The sequence below is a fragment of the Strix uralensis genome, chromosome 2, assembly GCF_047716275.1.
Source record: "Strix uralensis isolate ZFMK-TIS-50842 chromosome 2, bStrUra1, whole genome shotgun sequence".
Lineage (NCBI taxonomy): Eukaryota > Metazoa > Chordata > Aves > Strigiformes > Strigidae > Strix > Strix uralensis.
The window spans coordinates 62,985,166-63,003,038 of NC_133973.1; the positions used below are offsets into that span (position 1 = coordinate 62,985,166).

The following is a 17,873-nucleotide window of genomic DNA, read 5'->3' on the forward strand; positions in this document are numbered from 1 at the left end:
ATGAAATTAGATACTAAAATAGAAGCTTAATGAACTGTATGTATGTATTGGAGAAGTGACTGTTGTTATCGGAATGAAGCTGAATTTAACCAAGCCCTGTTTCCTGGATTTGTGGAGTGTTAGTTTAGAAACTTCCACGTTGGTTTTGTTTTGCACCTGGGTTTACTTCTCAAATTGATGCAGTCATCATTGCTAGCTAAAAATGTTTTTAATATATTGTTAATGATACAGTAATTCTTCTTAATTTTTAAAATTTACATTTGATTCATTGAAGTTTCTAATTATTTACAAAGTATCCATTGGTGTGTTTTTTTCTGGGACAACTGACAGGCAGAATTAATAAATGCTGTGATATTGGATACCAGCAGCTATGTGAAAGAATGTTACAAATCATAAATTATTTATAGAATATCTGCTTACAGTAATGAACTGAAAGTTGTTTAATGTTTCTTGTAGCTTTACCCGTCAAATATTTTTTTCTAATGAGTAACAACGCATTGACTTTTAGTTTAAGGAATTTTTCTAGCTTTAACAACATGAAAAAAGTATTTTTGAATTAATGTGATGGTTTATGAATCAGAATTCAGAAAACAAGTGATGGATTCATTTATTTTAAATTTGGGAAGAATGGTAGTTGGCATAGATTTCTTGGACTAATCAAACTTTTTGTAAAGTGTATGTTTTTCTTAGGTTGCTGATATGTTGTTGGAGCTGTGTGTTACTGAACTAGAAGATGTAGCAACTGATTCACAAAGTGGTCGCCTCTCTTCGCAACCAGTTGTGGTGGAAAGCAGCCATCCATATACTGATGATACATCTTCTAGTGGCACAGTTAAAATACCAGGTATAGGATTATTAAAGTCAGATTACTAAAATTCAGTTAATTTCAAGCCTGCATGCATAAACTTTTTCCTTAGCTTGCAGAAATGTGTACTATTTTAAAAGCCATTTTATGTATCCTGTTGCTGTAATAAAGTATTTATTAAAACACTTAAATGCTGCATGAATATCTTGATCCTGTGAAATGTGCTTTTTTGGGCCCACTGGCTATGACTGCAGCTGTATGTCACTGCTGTTTTCCGTTCAGTTACGAAGCTGAGAAGGACTGAGTCTTTTTCAGGGTCAGTAACTGAACACCTACCTTCTAGTCTTGAGCATTTGGGAAATGCTTTTTTGTTTTAACTCTGTCTTTTAATTTAATACTTCCTTCAGTATGTTACCTGGTACTTATCAAAAGGTACAGTCAACAAAGAGCTATTTGCCTTAACTGTAAATAGACACTTTGTCTGTTGCAACTTTAGTTTGGAATGTTCTGAATATAGTCTTCTGTCTGCTAGCCCCTGCTCACATGAGCTTGCTATGATGTAAGCCTTTCAAAGAGAAGAAATTGCAGACAGATAATGTCATTAAACCAAAGGAAATTATTTTTATTAATGAGTGCTGTGGCTTCCAACCAACTGTGTTTGATTTCATGTGAATTTCTAAAATACTGCATTTGTTTGTGGTATTGATTGCTGTGTAGAAATGTGTAAACTCTTTGTTGCTGTTTAGGTGCTGAGGGACTGAGGGTAGAATTTGATCGCCAGTGTTCTACAGAGCGGCGTCATGATCCACTCACCATAATGGATGGTGTCAACAGAATTGTTTCCGTCCGATCAGGTTATGAGAACTAGTGCTTTTCAAAGATGTCTTGTGTAATTTACTGTTAAAAGTTGAATGAAATGTACCACTGTCTGTGACTGACTTATTGTGAGGGATATGCCAATAAAAAAAAGAGGAAAAACTATGTAAATTGATACTCTGTTTTAAAATAAAAAAATATATAGCATCTAGACACAGACGTGTAAGAGTGATCTGGCATCTTTGAATATAGAGAATCTCTCAGAAGAGTGTGTTGTCACGCTCTTCCTAGGAACAGAGTGTAAAAAAAAAATCAGTGTTTAGCACCCCTGCCAATATCTCTAAATTTCTGTATAATTAAAGTATATTTTAACAAATTGGAATACATTTGGAAAAGGATTCTTTTGTTAGCTTTTTTCTTTTTCAAGTCATACTTATGGAAATTTGAGTTTTCATACAGTCAAGACAAATGCTCTTCTGCTGTTGAATGCCTAAAATAATATCTAGACTCGCTCTCTTTCTGTTTCCTGCTCTGGCCTATGTATGTGACACTACATGAAATCTTCACATCTTTTATCCTGTTATCTCTGATTTAATTTTTAAGTACTATTAATTTGCAGTAGATTTTAGAGGAATATTTTCAATCTCATTAAATTTTACCGTGAAACTACCCATACATTACATCATGTGCAAGGGTCTCAGTAGTTACTGCCTGTGCTTAATAACATTTCTGAGCAGTCGTGATGTGGGCTTTTACTGTTGACCCGTTTTCCCCCAGACTGTTTCAGATGCACATATGTTTCATTATTGTGATATTTCTGATTGGATTCCTGGTTGGAAAAAGCTGTAAAGCTTTATTTAATGTATATGTTGTTATATATTTTTGTAATATAAAAAGATAATTTGAAAATAGGACAAAGGATTTTAGTAAGATCTCATAATTGTCTTTCGAATATGGTATTAAAAGTACTGGGGATATCTGTTAACAGTGCTAATTGATCTGTTTAAGACTTACTTAAGTTTCATTAATGTAACATCTTTATAGTTACGTATATGTGCTTTACATAGCTTTTTTTCTTGAATGTGTTTATGTGATGTTTATAATATATGACCATGGAGTGAAGTTGCTTTTGATGAGTGGCTTGCATATTGGCTCAGACAGTACAGATGAATATGTTCATATTACCTGCTGTAACAGGTCGTGAGTGGTCAGACTGGTCTAGTGAATTGCGAATTCCAGGGGATGAACTAAAGTGGAAATTCATCAGTGATGGCTCTGTGAATGGATGGGGATGGCGATTCACTGTTTACCCTATCATGCCAGCTGCAGGTAAGGTATCATATATGATGTTTACCAAAGGGCAAGAGAGTGATTTCCTTGTCTGTTTTTTGCAGTTGCATTTACTTCATGATATTTACATGCCAAAGTTCAATAGTTCATTTACGTTCATACTAAGAAAACATTTTCATTCATACTTCGGAAACATTTTCAACAAAGTCCTGAGAGGTGCACTTGTACATGAGGAAGAGATAAAAATATTTTGTAATCACTCTAGTTTGCCTCTTCATCAGTGAAGAAAGGATGCTTTCGAGACACAATTCATCTGAAATTTTTCTTTTATTAAATGCATCTGTTTTGGAATTGGGTCAGTTATGTAATGAACATGATTCCCTCTTTCTTCCAATCCCTTCAGAGGGAGGTGGAATGGAACAATTCAGATGCAGACTGGCACTTGACTGCTGTGTTTGGTCAGCTAAATCCTGCCTATGTTCAGTTCTTATTTCAGTCTGAGGACAAATCTTTGCCACCTTTTTTTTTGTTTGTTTTTGCTTTATGTTTCTTGCAGGTCCTAAAGACCTTCTCTCAGATCGTTGCATTCTTTCATGTCCCTCAATGGATTTGGTTACGTGTTTGTTGGATTTTCGCTTAAATTTTGCTTCCAACAGGAGTATAGTTCCTCGCTTGGCAGCTTCTCTTGCAGCTTGTGCTCAACTGAGTGCCTTAGGTAGGTATAATCTTAAATTAAGTCTGTTTGTTTGAAGTTAAAATGATTGTTTTAGATAATAAAGTTCTTTGTGTTTCCTTAGCTGCTGGCCACAGAATGTGGGCTTTGCAGAGGTTACGGAAACTGCTCACAACAGAGTTTGGCCAGTCTATTAACATCAACCGAATTTTAGGGGATAATGATGGAGAAACACGAGCTTTGGTAAGAAGGCAGTGATGCTCTCCTCATTTTTCACATTAAGATGTATGGAAAGCATTAAAATGTACAACATTTTTGTTGTTAATGGCAAAATAGGAAATGTGTAAATGAATAGCCTTCCTGCATAGGTTTGCAAGTTGGTAAAGTACTCCATTTTAGAAAAAAATGGCTCATTCCAATACTGTATAGATGTGGTTTTGGAATTGCCAGAAAGTGACAGAAATACTTTTGCATTAGGAAATGGATGGAAAGGATACTTCACATAGCTAACTGTAGTTTGGGAAGTTGTTAATGTTTTGTCATGGTCATCTAAAGAATGTACTTTTTGTAATACAGAGTAAGACTAACTTTACAGTTCTGTGGTTTCTCTAGAGTTTCACAGGGAGTGCTTTAGCTGCTTTGGTTAAAGGTCTTCCAGAAGCTTTGCAGCGACAGTTTGACTATGAAGACCCCATTGTGAGAGGTGGCAAACAGTTGCTCCACAGCCCTTTCTTTAAGGTAATAGAGTACAATCAGGAAAGAATTCATTAGTGTAATTCTGGATTTTTTGTGAGATGTGGTAAGCTCACCTAGTCCTATATCAGAAGCACTTTCTGACAAAATCAGATTACTACTCCTAAAAGGAGAATCAAATATGCAAAGAAAGAATAAGGAGTACCTAGCTAGGCAGAGGTAGGTAGGTGAGAAAAAACATATTGAAAGTACAGACTTCTTGATAAGTGATTTTTGAGTTGTCCTAATAGCAGTGTTGTATATCTTTATTTAAATACTCTGAAGATTTTATTTACATCTATATCTTAAAAGGAAGGCTATTCAGTTTTGGATCCTGTACTTCAAAGTAAAAATAGACAGGCTGAGGAAGTGTAGAGAAGAGCAACAAGAGTAAAAGGCTGTAAAAGCCTCCCATGTAGTAAAAGTTAAATTGAGAGGACTCATCTATCTTAAGGAAAAGAAATTATTAAAATATGTAAAAGTTTACACAGGGAAGAAGGAATCCATTGTTCAAAATCTTCATCAGTAACATTGAGTTGAAATTGAATCAAATTGAAAATCAATTGAAAATTGATTTAATTGTAGGAAGGAGACTTAGTTTAGAAATGGAAGGTTAAAAGTTCAGCACATGGTATTCAATATAGAAAAGTTAATTAGGAGTGTTTTTCACAGGGGATTTGTGAAAATTTCTGGATTGGAAATTAGATACATAACCATGTGAGATGGTGTGGGTACACTTGATGCTGCCCCATCAGTGAGGGTAATGAACATGGCTCTTAATGTTCCTTGTGCTTCATGTGTCTTTGAGACTGTGTTTGGGCTCTTGTGGTCTGTGAGCTGTTCAGCTACATCAAATGCATATTACTTTTTATTACACATTTTTGATACATCTCTGAAATGTTTTTGATTGTCTGCAGGTGCTTGTGGCTCTTGCTTGCGATCTGGAGTTGGACACACTCCCTTGCTGTGCAGAGACGCACAAATGGGCCTGGTTCAGGAGATACTGTATGGCATCCAGGGTTGCTGTGGCTCTTGATAAAAGGACACCGTTACCTCGCCTTTTCCTTGATGAGGTACTGCAGGATTATTTTAAATGGTCATGGAACGTACAAAAATATTTCTCTTAAAAAGATACACTGTTTCAAGTATTTTATGCCAACTGTGATAGGAATAACTGATAGTTTGAGAAATGTTGTTTAATCCAAAATATTTTACAGGTGGCAAAGAAAATCCGAGAATTAATGGCAGATAATGAAAATATGGATGTTCTTCATGAGTGCCATGATGTCTTTAAGAGAGAACAGGATGAGCAGCTTGTCCAGTGGATGAATAGGTTATTTCTTTCAACTGTCATTGGTTTGGTCTTGTGTTGCTTCATTGTTGTACAATGATAAACTGTACTTTTGGTGACTTTTAAAATCTCTTTTAAAACTTTATTTGTTTTGCATTTTCTACAGACGACCCGATGATTGGACACTTTCAGCTGGAGGCAGTGGAACTATTTATGGTTGGGGTCATAATCACAGAGGACAACTTGGTGGGATTGAAGGAGCAAAAGTCAAAGTCCCAACTCCATGTGAAGCTCTTGCCACACTTAGACCAGTGCAATTAATTGGTGGTGAACAGACTCTGTTTGCAGTGACTGCTGATGGGAAAGTAAGGATACAGTAGATGATTGTTTGTTAGACTCCCTTGAAATATTTCATCCTCAGGATGAAATATTTCATCCTCGCTAAATTCAATGTGCATAGCACAGATTTATTAGTAGTAGTAGTTTTATTTTTTTAAAGAAACTGAACTATACCAACTCTGCAAGTGCAGTCTAGGAATTCAGGGTACTGTAGGATTAAGCACATGAAATAAGACATGTATTTTAGTTCTCAATTCAAAACTGTGATCAGATTTTGGAAAACAAAGCTGAATACAAGTGATGTGCTCACAGAGTGCCGGAAAACAGGACAGATGGTAAAATGTGATGCTGATTATGTGTGTCTGACAGGAGAGAGGTATAATGGGAATCTGAGATTGTTCACAGTTGGCTAGATGCCCGTAAGTTAGATACTGCAGGATCTAATTCGCAGATGCTTAAATCCTGAGTGAAAAGGAGCACCATGCAGAAGTTTAGTGTAAGGTATAGGAGCTAAAAAAAAGGTTCACAAATTTGAAAATGTTTTTATTTTGATACAGATGGCAGTTTGTGTTAAGGATGTGATCGAGAATTTTAGCTAGAGCTTTTTGTAACAGTTATATTCATCTAGTGATGAATATTCATCTAGTTATATTCATCTAGTGAGATACTACAGTATCTGCTGATTCCTCAGCAGTCAGTATCATCCTTGTTAATGATTCACAGAAGGGTAAAAGACAGATTAATGACATTGTTTGACATCATTTTGTTGAGAGAAATTACTTTCAGATAGACAAAAAGAGAGTGAAAAACAGTACTTAAGGCTGTATTTATGGGATGGAAGGGGAAAAAGCAACTGTTTAGCTGTGTATACTCCACAGAAGAAAGAAAACTAGAATAGTGCTGCTTGGAAGAGAGCTATAGGTGATAGATGATTTTGTAATGTTATCACATAAAGCTGTGGTTTCATGATACTTTTACAATGAAATCTGTTAAGTCAGTGGCAGTTCATATTGACTGGAATGTAGCCATATTTTCACCTTTTTTTCTGAAATATTTCAAAATATTTCTTACTTTTTCAGAAAAGGGTATAGAGGCATGTAAGAAACTGTTTTTTCAGGCTTTCCTTTAACTGTATTCCAGTATACATTCATTAAGAATTCTTCTCTACAGCTCTAGTGAATGTTCTTCAAGAGGCAAACAAAATTAAATTTTATTCTTCACTTTAAAGCTGTATGCCACTGGATATGGAGCAGGTGGTAGGCTTGGAATTGGAGGAACAGAGTCAGTTTCTACTCCAACTTTACTGGAATCCATTCAACATGTGTTTATAAAGAAGGTTGCAGTGAACTCAGGAGGAAAGCACTGTTTGGCATTGTCTTCTGAGGGAGAAGTTTATTCTTGGGGTGAAGCAGAAGATGGTAAACTTGGTCATGGAAACCGAAGGTAAGTAACACTTTTTGAAATGTTATTTTTAAAAACTATTAATGGATACTTATTGTAGTTGCTATGTATTTGAACTGTTGTATGAGTACTGTCTGTATGCAGAAGTTGTTTTTTAGTGATGTGGAAATGTACATTTTTAAATTGAGGAACTGCAAAATATTTTTCAGCTAGACAGTTACTCTGATTTCTGTAATTAGATACTGTGTTCTAACATATCTGTGGATGCTAAAGTCCAGTGGCCTTCCTTTGGAATCTGTCTTGTAGGTATGTGGAATTTCAAGGCACTTTAGGGAGCAAAACTGCCATTCTGCTTCTGATCTCCACATGCATTGTTGTGTACATTAAAGGAGAAGTTCTGTTGTGTTACGAGATAACAGTGTTCTGATCAAAAAAAAAAGAGGAATGCTGAAGTCCATGGGAGGCAACAGTACATTTTGTGCTAGAAATTTTGATAATGTATCTTAAATTGGACTGATTTTCCAGGGTAAATGCTTAGCTTTGACTAGATTTTAATGGAAGTGGTTTTGTAGTTTCAGCTTACCTGTAATACTGTAGTATAGCATACAGTAAAATACCTCTAGCTTTTATAGGCCTCTAAAAATATTTCTGAATGACTAATTAAACAAATCTTTAGGATATTAAACCGGAGCAAAAGCAAATACTCAGTTATTTTGGGTGTCCTTGTACTCATTGAAAAAACCTCTTTCCATACACTGGTGAACTTAAATAGTCTATTCTAAAAGTTTTGTGAAGACAAATATTTTCATTTCAGCCCTTGTGATCGTCCTCGTGTAATTGAATCTCTGAGAGGTATAGAAGTGGTTGACATTGCTGCTGGGGGAGCACACAGCGCATGTATTACAGCTGCAGGAGACCTTTTTACATGGGGAAAGGGAAGATACGGACGCCTTGGGCATGGAGATAGTGAAGACCAACTAAAACCTAAACTGGTAAGAAACCTTTGGAGTTCTATACAGTCTTAGTCCAGTTCTTACCTTCTGATGCGTAACTTTTTGCATTTCTGCATATAAAGAACCAAAGAGCAAAATGGTGGCATGTATTTGTCAGAAATGAACAGTTGCTTTAGAAAACAGGAATGGATTGGAAGAATAAAATGAAAATGGAGCTGCAAAACTTTTCTAGATGTCACTAAATAGCTGTAAGGAATTTGTTTTAGAGAAGACTTAAAGAAAACCCCAAATCAAACATCCCACCCTCCAGTAAGTAAATTCCATCCCTTCACAGAAGTAGTTTGCACTGAAAATAACAAATGAGCTCCTTATCTACTGAGTCCCCTCATTCTTTACTTCCTGGAAAATATACCAGTGATTACAGTGATAGCCACTTAGTCGCTTGCAAACTGCTTTTTTTCTGCCATAATAATTATACTATTAATTCTCATGACTGAATACTGAGATATTACTAAAGTATATACTAAGTTATTAAGAATTTAACCGAAGTAATTATGAAGTATTTAATTGCTATTTGCTAAAGAAATTTGCATTAAGCAATTATTGATGGAGAAGGTAGCTGTTTCCATTTGATTCTTCAGTGGTAAATCTAAGAACTTGGATGGTATGGAATGTAGGGAGAATGAGTATACTGATTAGCTGATGAGTTTTAATTCAGACTATCGAACTCCTGTGAACTAGACTGTAAGAGCTTTAAGTTAGAATAGCAACATTAAGAGAACTGCCTTGCCTTTGAAATGAGAGTTCATTTTGCTACTTGTGTTTTCTTGCTGAGAATACAGCAAAGGATAAGATTACATTAGTTGAAACAAACTGAATGTTTGTTATTTTTATTCATAGCTCTGTGCAAATATTTCTATTCACAACAAGCGTTAACTTTTTTTCAGTTCTTGCATTTGTGGGACGAGGTATCATACATTCCTAGTCTACTTTGGGACCTTATCACCTGTACCCAGATATTCTCGTTCCCCTGCCCCCAAAAAACCAAGGTCTACCCACCTCTCCTATATATCTTTTTATATATATATATCTATCTTTCCCCCCTCCATGTTCTTGGTTAGTATGAGAATAGATAATCTGTAGATGAGTTGAAGTATGTGAAGTTCCATGCTGTTTCGGATGATGGATTGTGTGACCTATAATCTATTTCAAGTAGGGATGAGAATGGGAAGGATGCAATCTATGTGGGTCACCATCCTTTTACTTCGGGAATCCGAATGCCATACTTCATCACTAGATGGCAGCATTTCAAAAGATGTTGATTAAGATTGTGATGCAAGTGCTAGAAAATTGTAAACTAGTAAAAGAGTATTTGAAAATAAGACTCTTTTTTTTCTTACTGTGTACAATGCTCACCCAGAGAGCCTGAAATTATTTCAACTTAAGGTCTTCAATAACCTTAAGTTTTTTTACCTAAAGTCAGGGAAAACAATTCATAGAAAACACATAACTAGTTCACAAATTAAAAAGAATAATCCAGTATTTAAAATACATAGTTAGTTTTAATTTTGCTGGTTTTAAAAGAGTGAAGCCCTTTCAGTTGCCTTTATTTGCTTGTTCCTGTGGTGTTTCAGACTTGTAGTTCCAGTGAAATACCTCTTCAAGTTGGGTTTGTCATCTTTTCTGAACCTGAATGACTGAGTCTTCTATTGTGAACAAAAATGGGCAATTTCTTTACAGGTGGAAGCTCTCCAAGGCTACCGTGTGATTGACATAGCCTGTGGCAGCGGAGATGCACAGACATTGTGCCTGACTGATGATGATACAGTCTGGTCCTGGGGTGATGGAGATTATGGAAAACTTGGGAGAGGAGGCAGTGATGGCTGTAAAGTACCAATGAAGGTATTTGAATGTAATTTTTTTATTGTTTTAGAAACATAAGGTTGATGATGAATGCTGAAGACAGATTTGCCAATATGTGCAGACTTCACCCATCCTGGGACATCAGGATTCTTCTGATGGTTAAGAATGAACTTTGTAGGCTGCAATGATGAGTATTTCAATTTTGTGCTGACTGTTAAAGTTGCACTTGAAGGTTTTTTTTCTTTGGAGAACATTGCTGGTTCCAGCAGTATTTCTCATTTTCATTTTGGTTCCTGTCAAAACATTATGTTTGCCAAGAAATCTTCATGTTTTCATGTCTTAATAAATTTCCATACTACTACTGAAGTCATAACTTCATTCCAGAAAGGGGTATCAATTAATTAAAAAGTAATCTTATTTTATATTAAACCTTTCATATGAATGCATGGTTGACTTGGAATATGTTACAAATGAAATCCATGTAGACATCTAATTTGAATTCCAGCACTTGTTATGAAGATGAACATTGTTTGTGTTTGAGAAATATATGTGAGTGTCACTGTGTATATCTAATGCACAGTGGATTTTAGATCCTTAGTCCAGAATCACACTTTATTACCTGGATACACGTGTCCCCATTCTGTTTCCAAATGGACAAAGTCTACCAGGCTGTCTGAAATAACTTTTTTTTTATTGCATGATGTAACACAATATGAAAATAGCTTGTTCATGTTTCATCAATCATTAATCTCGTAGAATTGGTGGTAAAGTGACATAAGGACCTACACAGAATAAACAGGAATGGAAGTTAGAGTGTTTTTACTGTGTAGGCAGAATCACATCCATGTCATATGAGCTAGAGATCATTAATGTTGAGTATTTGGAGACAAGAGTCTTACCGTTTCTACTGTGGGACAATTGCTGAGTAACTATTGACAAAACATAGAGATGATCTTCAACGGTTTGCCAAATCTGAGTTTCTTTTTAATGTTTCAGTAGTAAATGGTAGAAAGATGAAAGGAGTAGAATTCTGCTAAATGATCTATGTACACGTTTTAATTTATAAATATACATATAGACCTAGCACACTTGCACATTATATTTTACTTAAGACAGTGTAGTCTATGAAACTATAGCCTCCTTAATTAACTTGAATTTCATTTGATATTATTTTCCTAGATTGATTCCCTCACAGGCCTTGGAGTGGTTAAAGTAGAATGTGGATCACAGTTTTCTGTGGCTCTTACGAAATCTGGAGCAGTGTATACGTGGTAAGTAATTTGTATTAGTTAATTTGACAGTGTTAGATGTTACCTTGTCTGCAACAGGTATTAGTGTTGCATTGCCTTTGCTGTTTTGATTTCCCCTGCCCCCCCCATGAAAAACTTTTTTGAGTTCCTCTGTCTTAATTAGTAATAAAATCTGCCACTTTGGGGAACATTTTATAGTGCTATTTGAATGAAAATCAAAGTATTTTGTCTTGGAGACCTAAGTACAGGGTTGTCATTCCAGGCATTGACCACTGCAAGATGTGGAAGTTCCAAGGATGTCAGTGGAAGTATAAACCCGAAGTGTCATGTGGGGTGGAAGATGATAGCATAAATAACGTTCTCCTGTATTATCAAAATTGTGGCTAGCTTGTGTGGCTGTAGTCTGAGAACTTGATTTTAGTTCATAGTTTTAATATTCCTATGCCATTCCAAATTTTGTAGTTTACTAGACTTAAGTGTTTAAAAAGACTAAGCAAAATATGTTCCAAACATCCTTCTGCTCCCTTGTTTGCATGGCATTAGAGATATCCTTAAACTGTACAAAGTTACAGTCTCTGAGGTTGGTAGACATACTGTTTTTGCAGATGAATGCTTCTAACATTTGATCCTTTTAAGAGGGGAAAAAACCCCAAACAACCCCCTGCAAAAGTGGCTAAAGGACCCATGCAGAATAAGTAGGAACAGCATATTAGAGGTTTAAGAATTTTTACTATATCAGCAGAATTACATCCATGTCATATGAACTAGGGTGATTACTGTTGAATATTTGGAGAGAATATTTTGGTATTGGACTGTTTATAAATATATCTACAGATCAAATATCAGACACAATTTGTTGTTTCCTTTTTTCCACAATTAAACACAATTTTGAAATGTTTTACCTCCTTTGTGCAGGGGCAAAGGAGATTATCATCGGTTAGGCCATGGATCTGATGACCATGTTAGAAGACCACGACAAGTACAGGGTCTGCAAGGAAAGAAAGTCATTGCAATTGCTACTGGGTCTTTGCACTGTGTTTGCTGCACTGAAGATGGTATAAAAATCAAATAATTTACTTAGTTCTCCGTACTGAATTTGAAACAAATGAAACTTCTGTTGTAGGTTGTCCTTGCTAAAAATGCTGGTCCTCTATGTGCATGGACATATGTTGTGTTTGCAGATGTTGCGTATTTTTTGAGCAGCAAGCATGTAATTGATTTAAAAGATAACGTAAAACCAACTGAAAGTTTTTAATTAATAAAAAATAAAGAGTTTAAGTTTCATAAATGCTGATGGCCAAAGAAAAATATAGGGCTCTAAAAGTAATTGCAGATTGGTCAAGCAGTAGAATGAATGGACTTGGGTTTTTTTTATAGGGCTTTCTGAGCCTGCTGAGGTGTTTAACTTGCTACATGAAGCACTGCACAAACAATATTGCTTGTTACAGAGCAGGTTGAGATACCAAATAATCTTTGTAGCAGACTCACTCCCACACGTAATTAACAAGTCTGCACAGCATCTGAGTGTTCTATAGGTGCTAGTGAAATAGGATATAGCTGCAGAACATGAACGCTCAGAATCAAGGTTGCTATTTTAAAAGTATTTTCCAATTATCTTGCAACAATAAGCACCCATTTTAATGTCCTGTCTAATAATACAACCTATTATAGGATCTTTTCTTCTGTCTCATGCAAAATGTTAAGCCTTTTCTAAATATCAGCTTTTTTTTTTGCTATGAAACTATCAAATACAGGCTGTTTCTGGTATATCTGTTGTTATTCTTCTGCTCCACCATTTCCTTCTTCTACAGAACAACTTAAAAGTTATACAAACTATGAGGAAATAAATGCATCTTACACTAGCTGCTCTATATAGACCATGGGCCTAACCATGCCATTCAAGATTTATCTGCGCTAGATAGTGGATCTCAAAATGGACATCAGTCCCAGAAATCTTGATTACAGTCCAAGGCCTCATTTGGTTAAATGATTTATAAACGCTGATTTTAAAAAAAAAAAAAAGGCAAAAAGCTTCTATTTTAGCTTCAGAACAATTAATTATTTTTACTGGTTTAGGGGAAGTGTATACATGGGGAGATAATGATGAGGGGCAGCTTGGAGATGGAACAACTAATGCCATCCAAAGACCACGCTTGGTTGCAGCACTTCAGGGTAAAAAGATCAACAGAGTAGCCTGTGGATCCGCACATACTTTAGCTTGGTCAACCAGTAAACCTGCTAATGCTGGCAAGCTCCCTACACAGGTAATATTTTTGTCTTATTGAATTCAGATTTTAAACATACTTAGTATGCTTATCACTGATCTTCCAGTAGACTTAGTTCTTTTCTAAATCCCTGCATAAGCTCAGTGTGCTTTGATTTGTCTTTGAGTTTCAGCCAGTTACTTTGTTTTACTTCCATATTTCCAAAGAAAGATTCCAGTTTTCTGAGGCGAGAAAAGCCTCTTCATTCAGTTGTTAATCCAATGCAGAACAGTAACGCAGTTTGCAAATGGGCAGGCATTTTAATTCTGTATTCCAGCTATGAATAATATGCCTTCCAAGGGAGTTCTTCATTTCTTGCTTTACGTTGAGAAGATTGTTTTTGGAATGTTCTGTCTTTCAGCTATAATGCCTGGGTGCAGTGAAGACAGGAATGTAAAATGTTTATGGATAAAGAGACTATTCCTGCCATTCCATATTGTCAAATATGGAATAGCAAGAATAGTCAGTCATGTTCCTAATACTTGTTTCGGTTTAGATGGATACTGTTAACATCTTTTATAAACAACTGAACTCCGTATATTAAGTTTTGACAGTGTGAATAAGCAAATATCTGAATTTCTAATACAAACTTACCTGTAAATTTTATAAATTGTTCTTCTGTTTAATAAAATAAAGGATATGATAATTCTAAACTACATTCGGATATCACTGCCTTATCATAGGTTCCTATGGAGTACAATCATCTGCAGGAAATTCCCATCATTTCACTGAGAAACAGGCTTCTGCTGTTGCATCACATTTCTGAACTCTTCTGTCCTTGCATTCCAATGTTTGATCTTGAAGGAAGACTTGATGAAACTGGCCAAGGACCCTCAGTTGGGTTTGACACATTACGGGGCATACTAATATCACAGGGAAAGGTATTTATCAGAATGTTTTTAAGGGAGTGATTTGTCACTGTAAGTGAAATGTACTGTTTAAACTGTTTCTGAAGAAATAGAACTATATATCTCAATTTGTTCTGTAAGTTGTATATCAACTAGTTGCATTCTGATTATGCAAACCTCTTTCTTTGTGAATGTGTTCTTTTTATTACATTCTCCTCAGTTCTTCATAACAGTGCTTTTGTGTGTTGATCTTTACACTGTAAATCTTCAGGTGTAGTATAGCCAAAGTCTTCTAGAGTATTCAGTAGATGCTATCCTGGGAAAAAATGTAAGGTAGGTATGAAATGGTCATTGTCTGCTTTTTCTATTTCAGTTGTCATGATCAGGTGATACACTAGTTGATCCAAAGCTCTGTGCAGGTACAAACTTGTTTTAGACTGAGCTAAAAGTGAAGACAGAATACGTAGGAGTTCAATCTCAAATCAGTAAAGAAAGTGGATTTTTATAGTTGTAAGTAAAGTCAAGTCATGAGAAAAGTTAAATAATCATAATGCTTCAAGTTTACAACACTTACTCAAAACTTCAGATATGGAAAGCCTTTGAAAACATGACTTGCCTTCAGTATGATCATCAGTTTTGGATCTGAATTTTCTCACTGTCATAGTAACTTGTCTAACAAAATATGATAACGTTATATAAACAGACAAAATCTGCTGGGAGATATATTAGAGAAGCAGTTAAGTTTCCCTCTGCAGTGCAGTTCCATGTCCTTAAACAAGACACATGGCCTGTAACTAGACTGGTAGCATGTATTGTCTCACGGTTTCTTTCTCTAGACTCCAATAAAATTGTGTAGTAGAGCAATCCAGCAGAATACGTGCTTCACAGACCAAGAGAATACCTCACATTTTTCATCAAAACCTAAATTGGAAAAAAGGAAAGGGAAATCCTGCCTATTCTGTTCGTGACACTTTTATATGTTAGTGCTATTAATAGGGAGTCTTTAGGTGTATGATGTTACGTATAGGAATGGATATGCAGGAGGCACATTCAACATAATTTACTTTGAGTCTGCAGAACAGTTACAGAAAGGCTTCAGATATAAATGTGATATCAGGCATGTTATGTCAGAAGCATTGAACCAGAGACACCAGAAGTTGTGATGCCATATTTATATCTAGGCTTTTAAGTCAAGCTTACCTTCAGAGATTCTAAAGACTTAAAAATCTCTTTAAAGCTTGGTTGAAACTTGACAGTGTAAAATTAGATCCAAATATTCAGTGAGAGAACCTCAGGTACTTGAATCTGCAAGAAAATTTTATTTTTTAAATTTTTATTTGTTGTTTGTTTATTGCCTTCCATAGCATGATGATCTAATCTTTGGTGCTTTTGATTGTTTTTCTCTGACATTCATTATTCTCCATATACCTATGTTATTTTGGTATAAACTAATTTATAACTGCACTCAGCGGCATGCTGGTTGCTTAGTAATAACTGAATCTGGGTGCAATACAACCTTTCAAGCCATGGTTTTGAGTGATACAGGAGAGACTTTTTTCTTTACTTTTTTAGTATCCTGACTGTTTCAGACTTGAATTGTATTAGCACAAATAACATGATCCTTAACTAACATCTCACAGCTTTATCTATAAACAGCTTTTGTTTATTTTTAGCATTTCAAAAGTATTTGATGCTTGTTTCCATTTCTTCTAAAGAAGGACTCAGAGGTGTTACACTTTTACTAGTGTTTGTGGTGTACTCAAAGGAAATTGCTGAAGGATAGTATTGCAGGATCAGTTTCTCTATTCTGCTGAAGAGTCTTTATTTTTTCCTGAGTTGAACTAAGTATGTGTTCATCTGAAATATGTGCAGCTTTCTTATTTGACTGCAGTTTTGCCACTATTTTAACTTTCTGTATTTTCTTTTTTTTTTAGGAGGCAGCTTTCAGAAAAGTTGTGCAGGCAACTATGGTGAGAGATCGTCAGCATGGGCCAGTCGTAGAGCTCAACAGAATACAGGTATCTTAAGCTGAAGTTTTGTTTTTAGTATCTGTATATTTAGCCCACAGTGCTGTACCTTTGTCAAGTCCCTTTGTTTCAGCTGTTTGGTATCTGAGTACTGAAGAGTTGAATTTGTATCAGAGAATCAAACAATGAAGTGAATGCAGCAAGGACTGCTCATTTTCTTTTCAGTATGTTTTCATCTGCACTGTAGTTTGGGGGAGGGGGGCACTTGTTGAAATACTGAGTGAACAATTTAGGCTTTAATGAGGAAGTATGTCCTGCTTGACAAAGAACCACTTTTCAAAACTCACTGCGTTAAACAATTTAAGAGTAGTGATTCTGATGCATTTCTTCCCTTTCCAAATGGTCAGATGAATTATTCAGCTGTTGCTTTCATAACAGGGAACATGAAGGAAAAAAAAAAGGCAAGGAAAAAAAAAAGTCCTTGAATATAATTAAAAATTAGGCTGATAAATTCTTGTCCTTTGCTGGTCATCACATGTGGTCATATTGATTGCAGAACTCTTTGATACAAAAGGGCTTTTTTCTTTATCATTGACGTTAGAAAATGTAATGTTGTGCCTTAGGCCAGATATGTCTTTTTTTATAGATATTTCTGCAACATAGAATAATAAAACACTTTTTGTTTAAATGGACTGAAGCCTGGTCTTACAGAGTCCTCATGCATTTATTTCCTTTAGTGGTGGTTTTCTCTTTTTTTGTATATTGTGAAAAGTAAGAAAACCTACTCTATGTAAGGTTAGAATGGAGAAATTGTGAAAATTTTGACTAATTAGTTTTTTCTTAGTGAACAGAAGTACATCCTATTGTGGCTGGACCCTGTTTCTGCTTCTTTGCTGTTTTCTATGGGCACTTAAAATTTCTTGTGATAATGTTACATGCTTAAAATGTGTTATTTTAGTTTATTATTTGGGAAGTTGAAGCTGAAGAGAGTGCAAGAGATTTTCTCATTACTTTGTGTCTGTGAATTCAGAAAGTCCAATAAAGCAGTGCGAGTATTTAGCTTCAAGCAGGAAACCAGTGTGAGTAGGTTTTGGGCCCATTTCCTAGTGTCCTCCTCCTCCTGTTGAGTTAATTCCAGTTCATTACTTGAATCTGTCTTGAACTCCGGAAAAGAACTGGTAGCTGCAGGGCTTCCCTTGTCATAGCTTTTGGGGGAAGTGAAATATTGCTGCAACACAAGTCTGTCCTAGGTTGAGCCAAGTGAAGGCTAAAAAAGACCATGTTCATAATCTGGCCTGATTACACAGCAGGAAGTATGGGTCACAATTTCTTGAGTTAGCTTTTGCAGAGAATGAAAATGTGGATCATAAACTGTTTGATC

At 35.6% G+C, this 17,873-nt stretch overlaps 1 protein-coding gene across 7 annotated transcripts in view; it reads left to right on the forward strand.

The window, feature by feature from the left end:
• Window positions 1-17,873, forward strand: part of HERC2 (HECT and RLD domain containing E3 ubiquitin protein ligase 2) — a 113,672-nt gene that overhangs the window by 82,234 nt on the left and 13,565 nt on the right. For 4 of the 7 annotated variants that reach the window (XM_074858981.1, XM_074858983.1, XM_074858985.1 and 1 more), the window contains 17 exons: window positions 691-844; window positions 1,552-1,659; window positions 2,819-2,950; window positions 3,468-3,626; window positions 3,709-3,827; window positions 4,197-4,322; window positions 5,234-5,389; window positions 5,534-5,649; window positions 5,774-5,972; window positions 7,175-7,389; window positions 8,162-8,339; window positions 10,041-10,202; window positions 11,343-11,434; window positions 12,329-12,468; window positions 13,490-13,677; window positions 14,361-14,558; window positions 16,460-16,543. In XM_074858981.1, the coding sequence (XP_074715082.1) occupies window positions 691-844; window positions 1,552-1,659; window positions 2,819-2,950; window positions 3,468-3,626; window positions 3,709-3,827; window positions 4,197-4,322; window positions 5,234-5,389; window positions 5,534-5,649; window positions 5,774-5,972; window positions 7,175-7,389; window positions 8,162-8,339; window positions 10,041-10,202; window positions 11,343-11,434; window positions 12,329-12,468; window positions 13,490-13,677; window positions 14,361-14,558; window positions 16,460-16,543 (2,526 nt within the window). Of the gene's footprint in view, window positions 1-690; window positions 845-1,551; window positions 1,660-2,818; window positions 2,951-3,467; window positions 3,627-3,708; window positions 3,828-4,196; window positions 4,323-5,233; window positions 5,390-5,533; window positions 5,650-5,773; window positions 5,973-7,174; window positions 7,390-8,142; window positions 8,340-8,422; window positions 8,610-10,040; window positions 10,203-11,342; window positions 11,435-12,328; window positions 12,469-13,489; window positions 13,678-14,360; window positions 14,559-16,459; window positions 16,544-17,873 lie in introns of those variants that run through there. The other 3 variants (XM_074858984.1, XR_012627569.1, XM_074858987.1) reach the window with 3 other exon arrangements.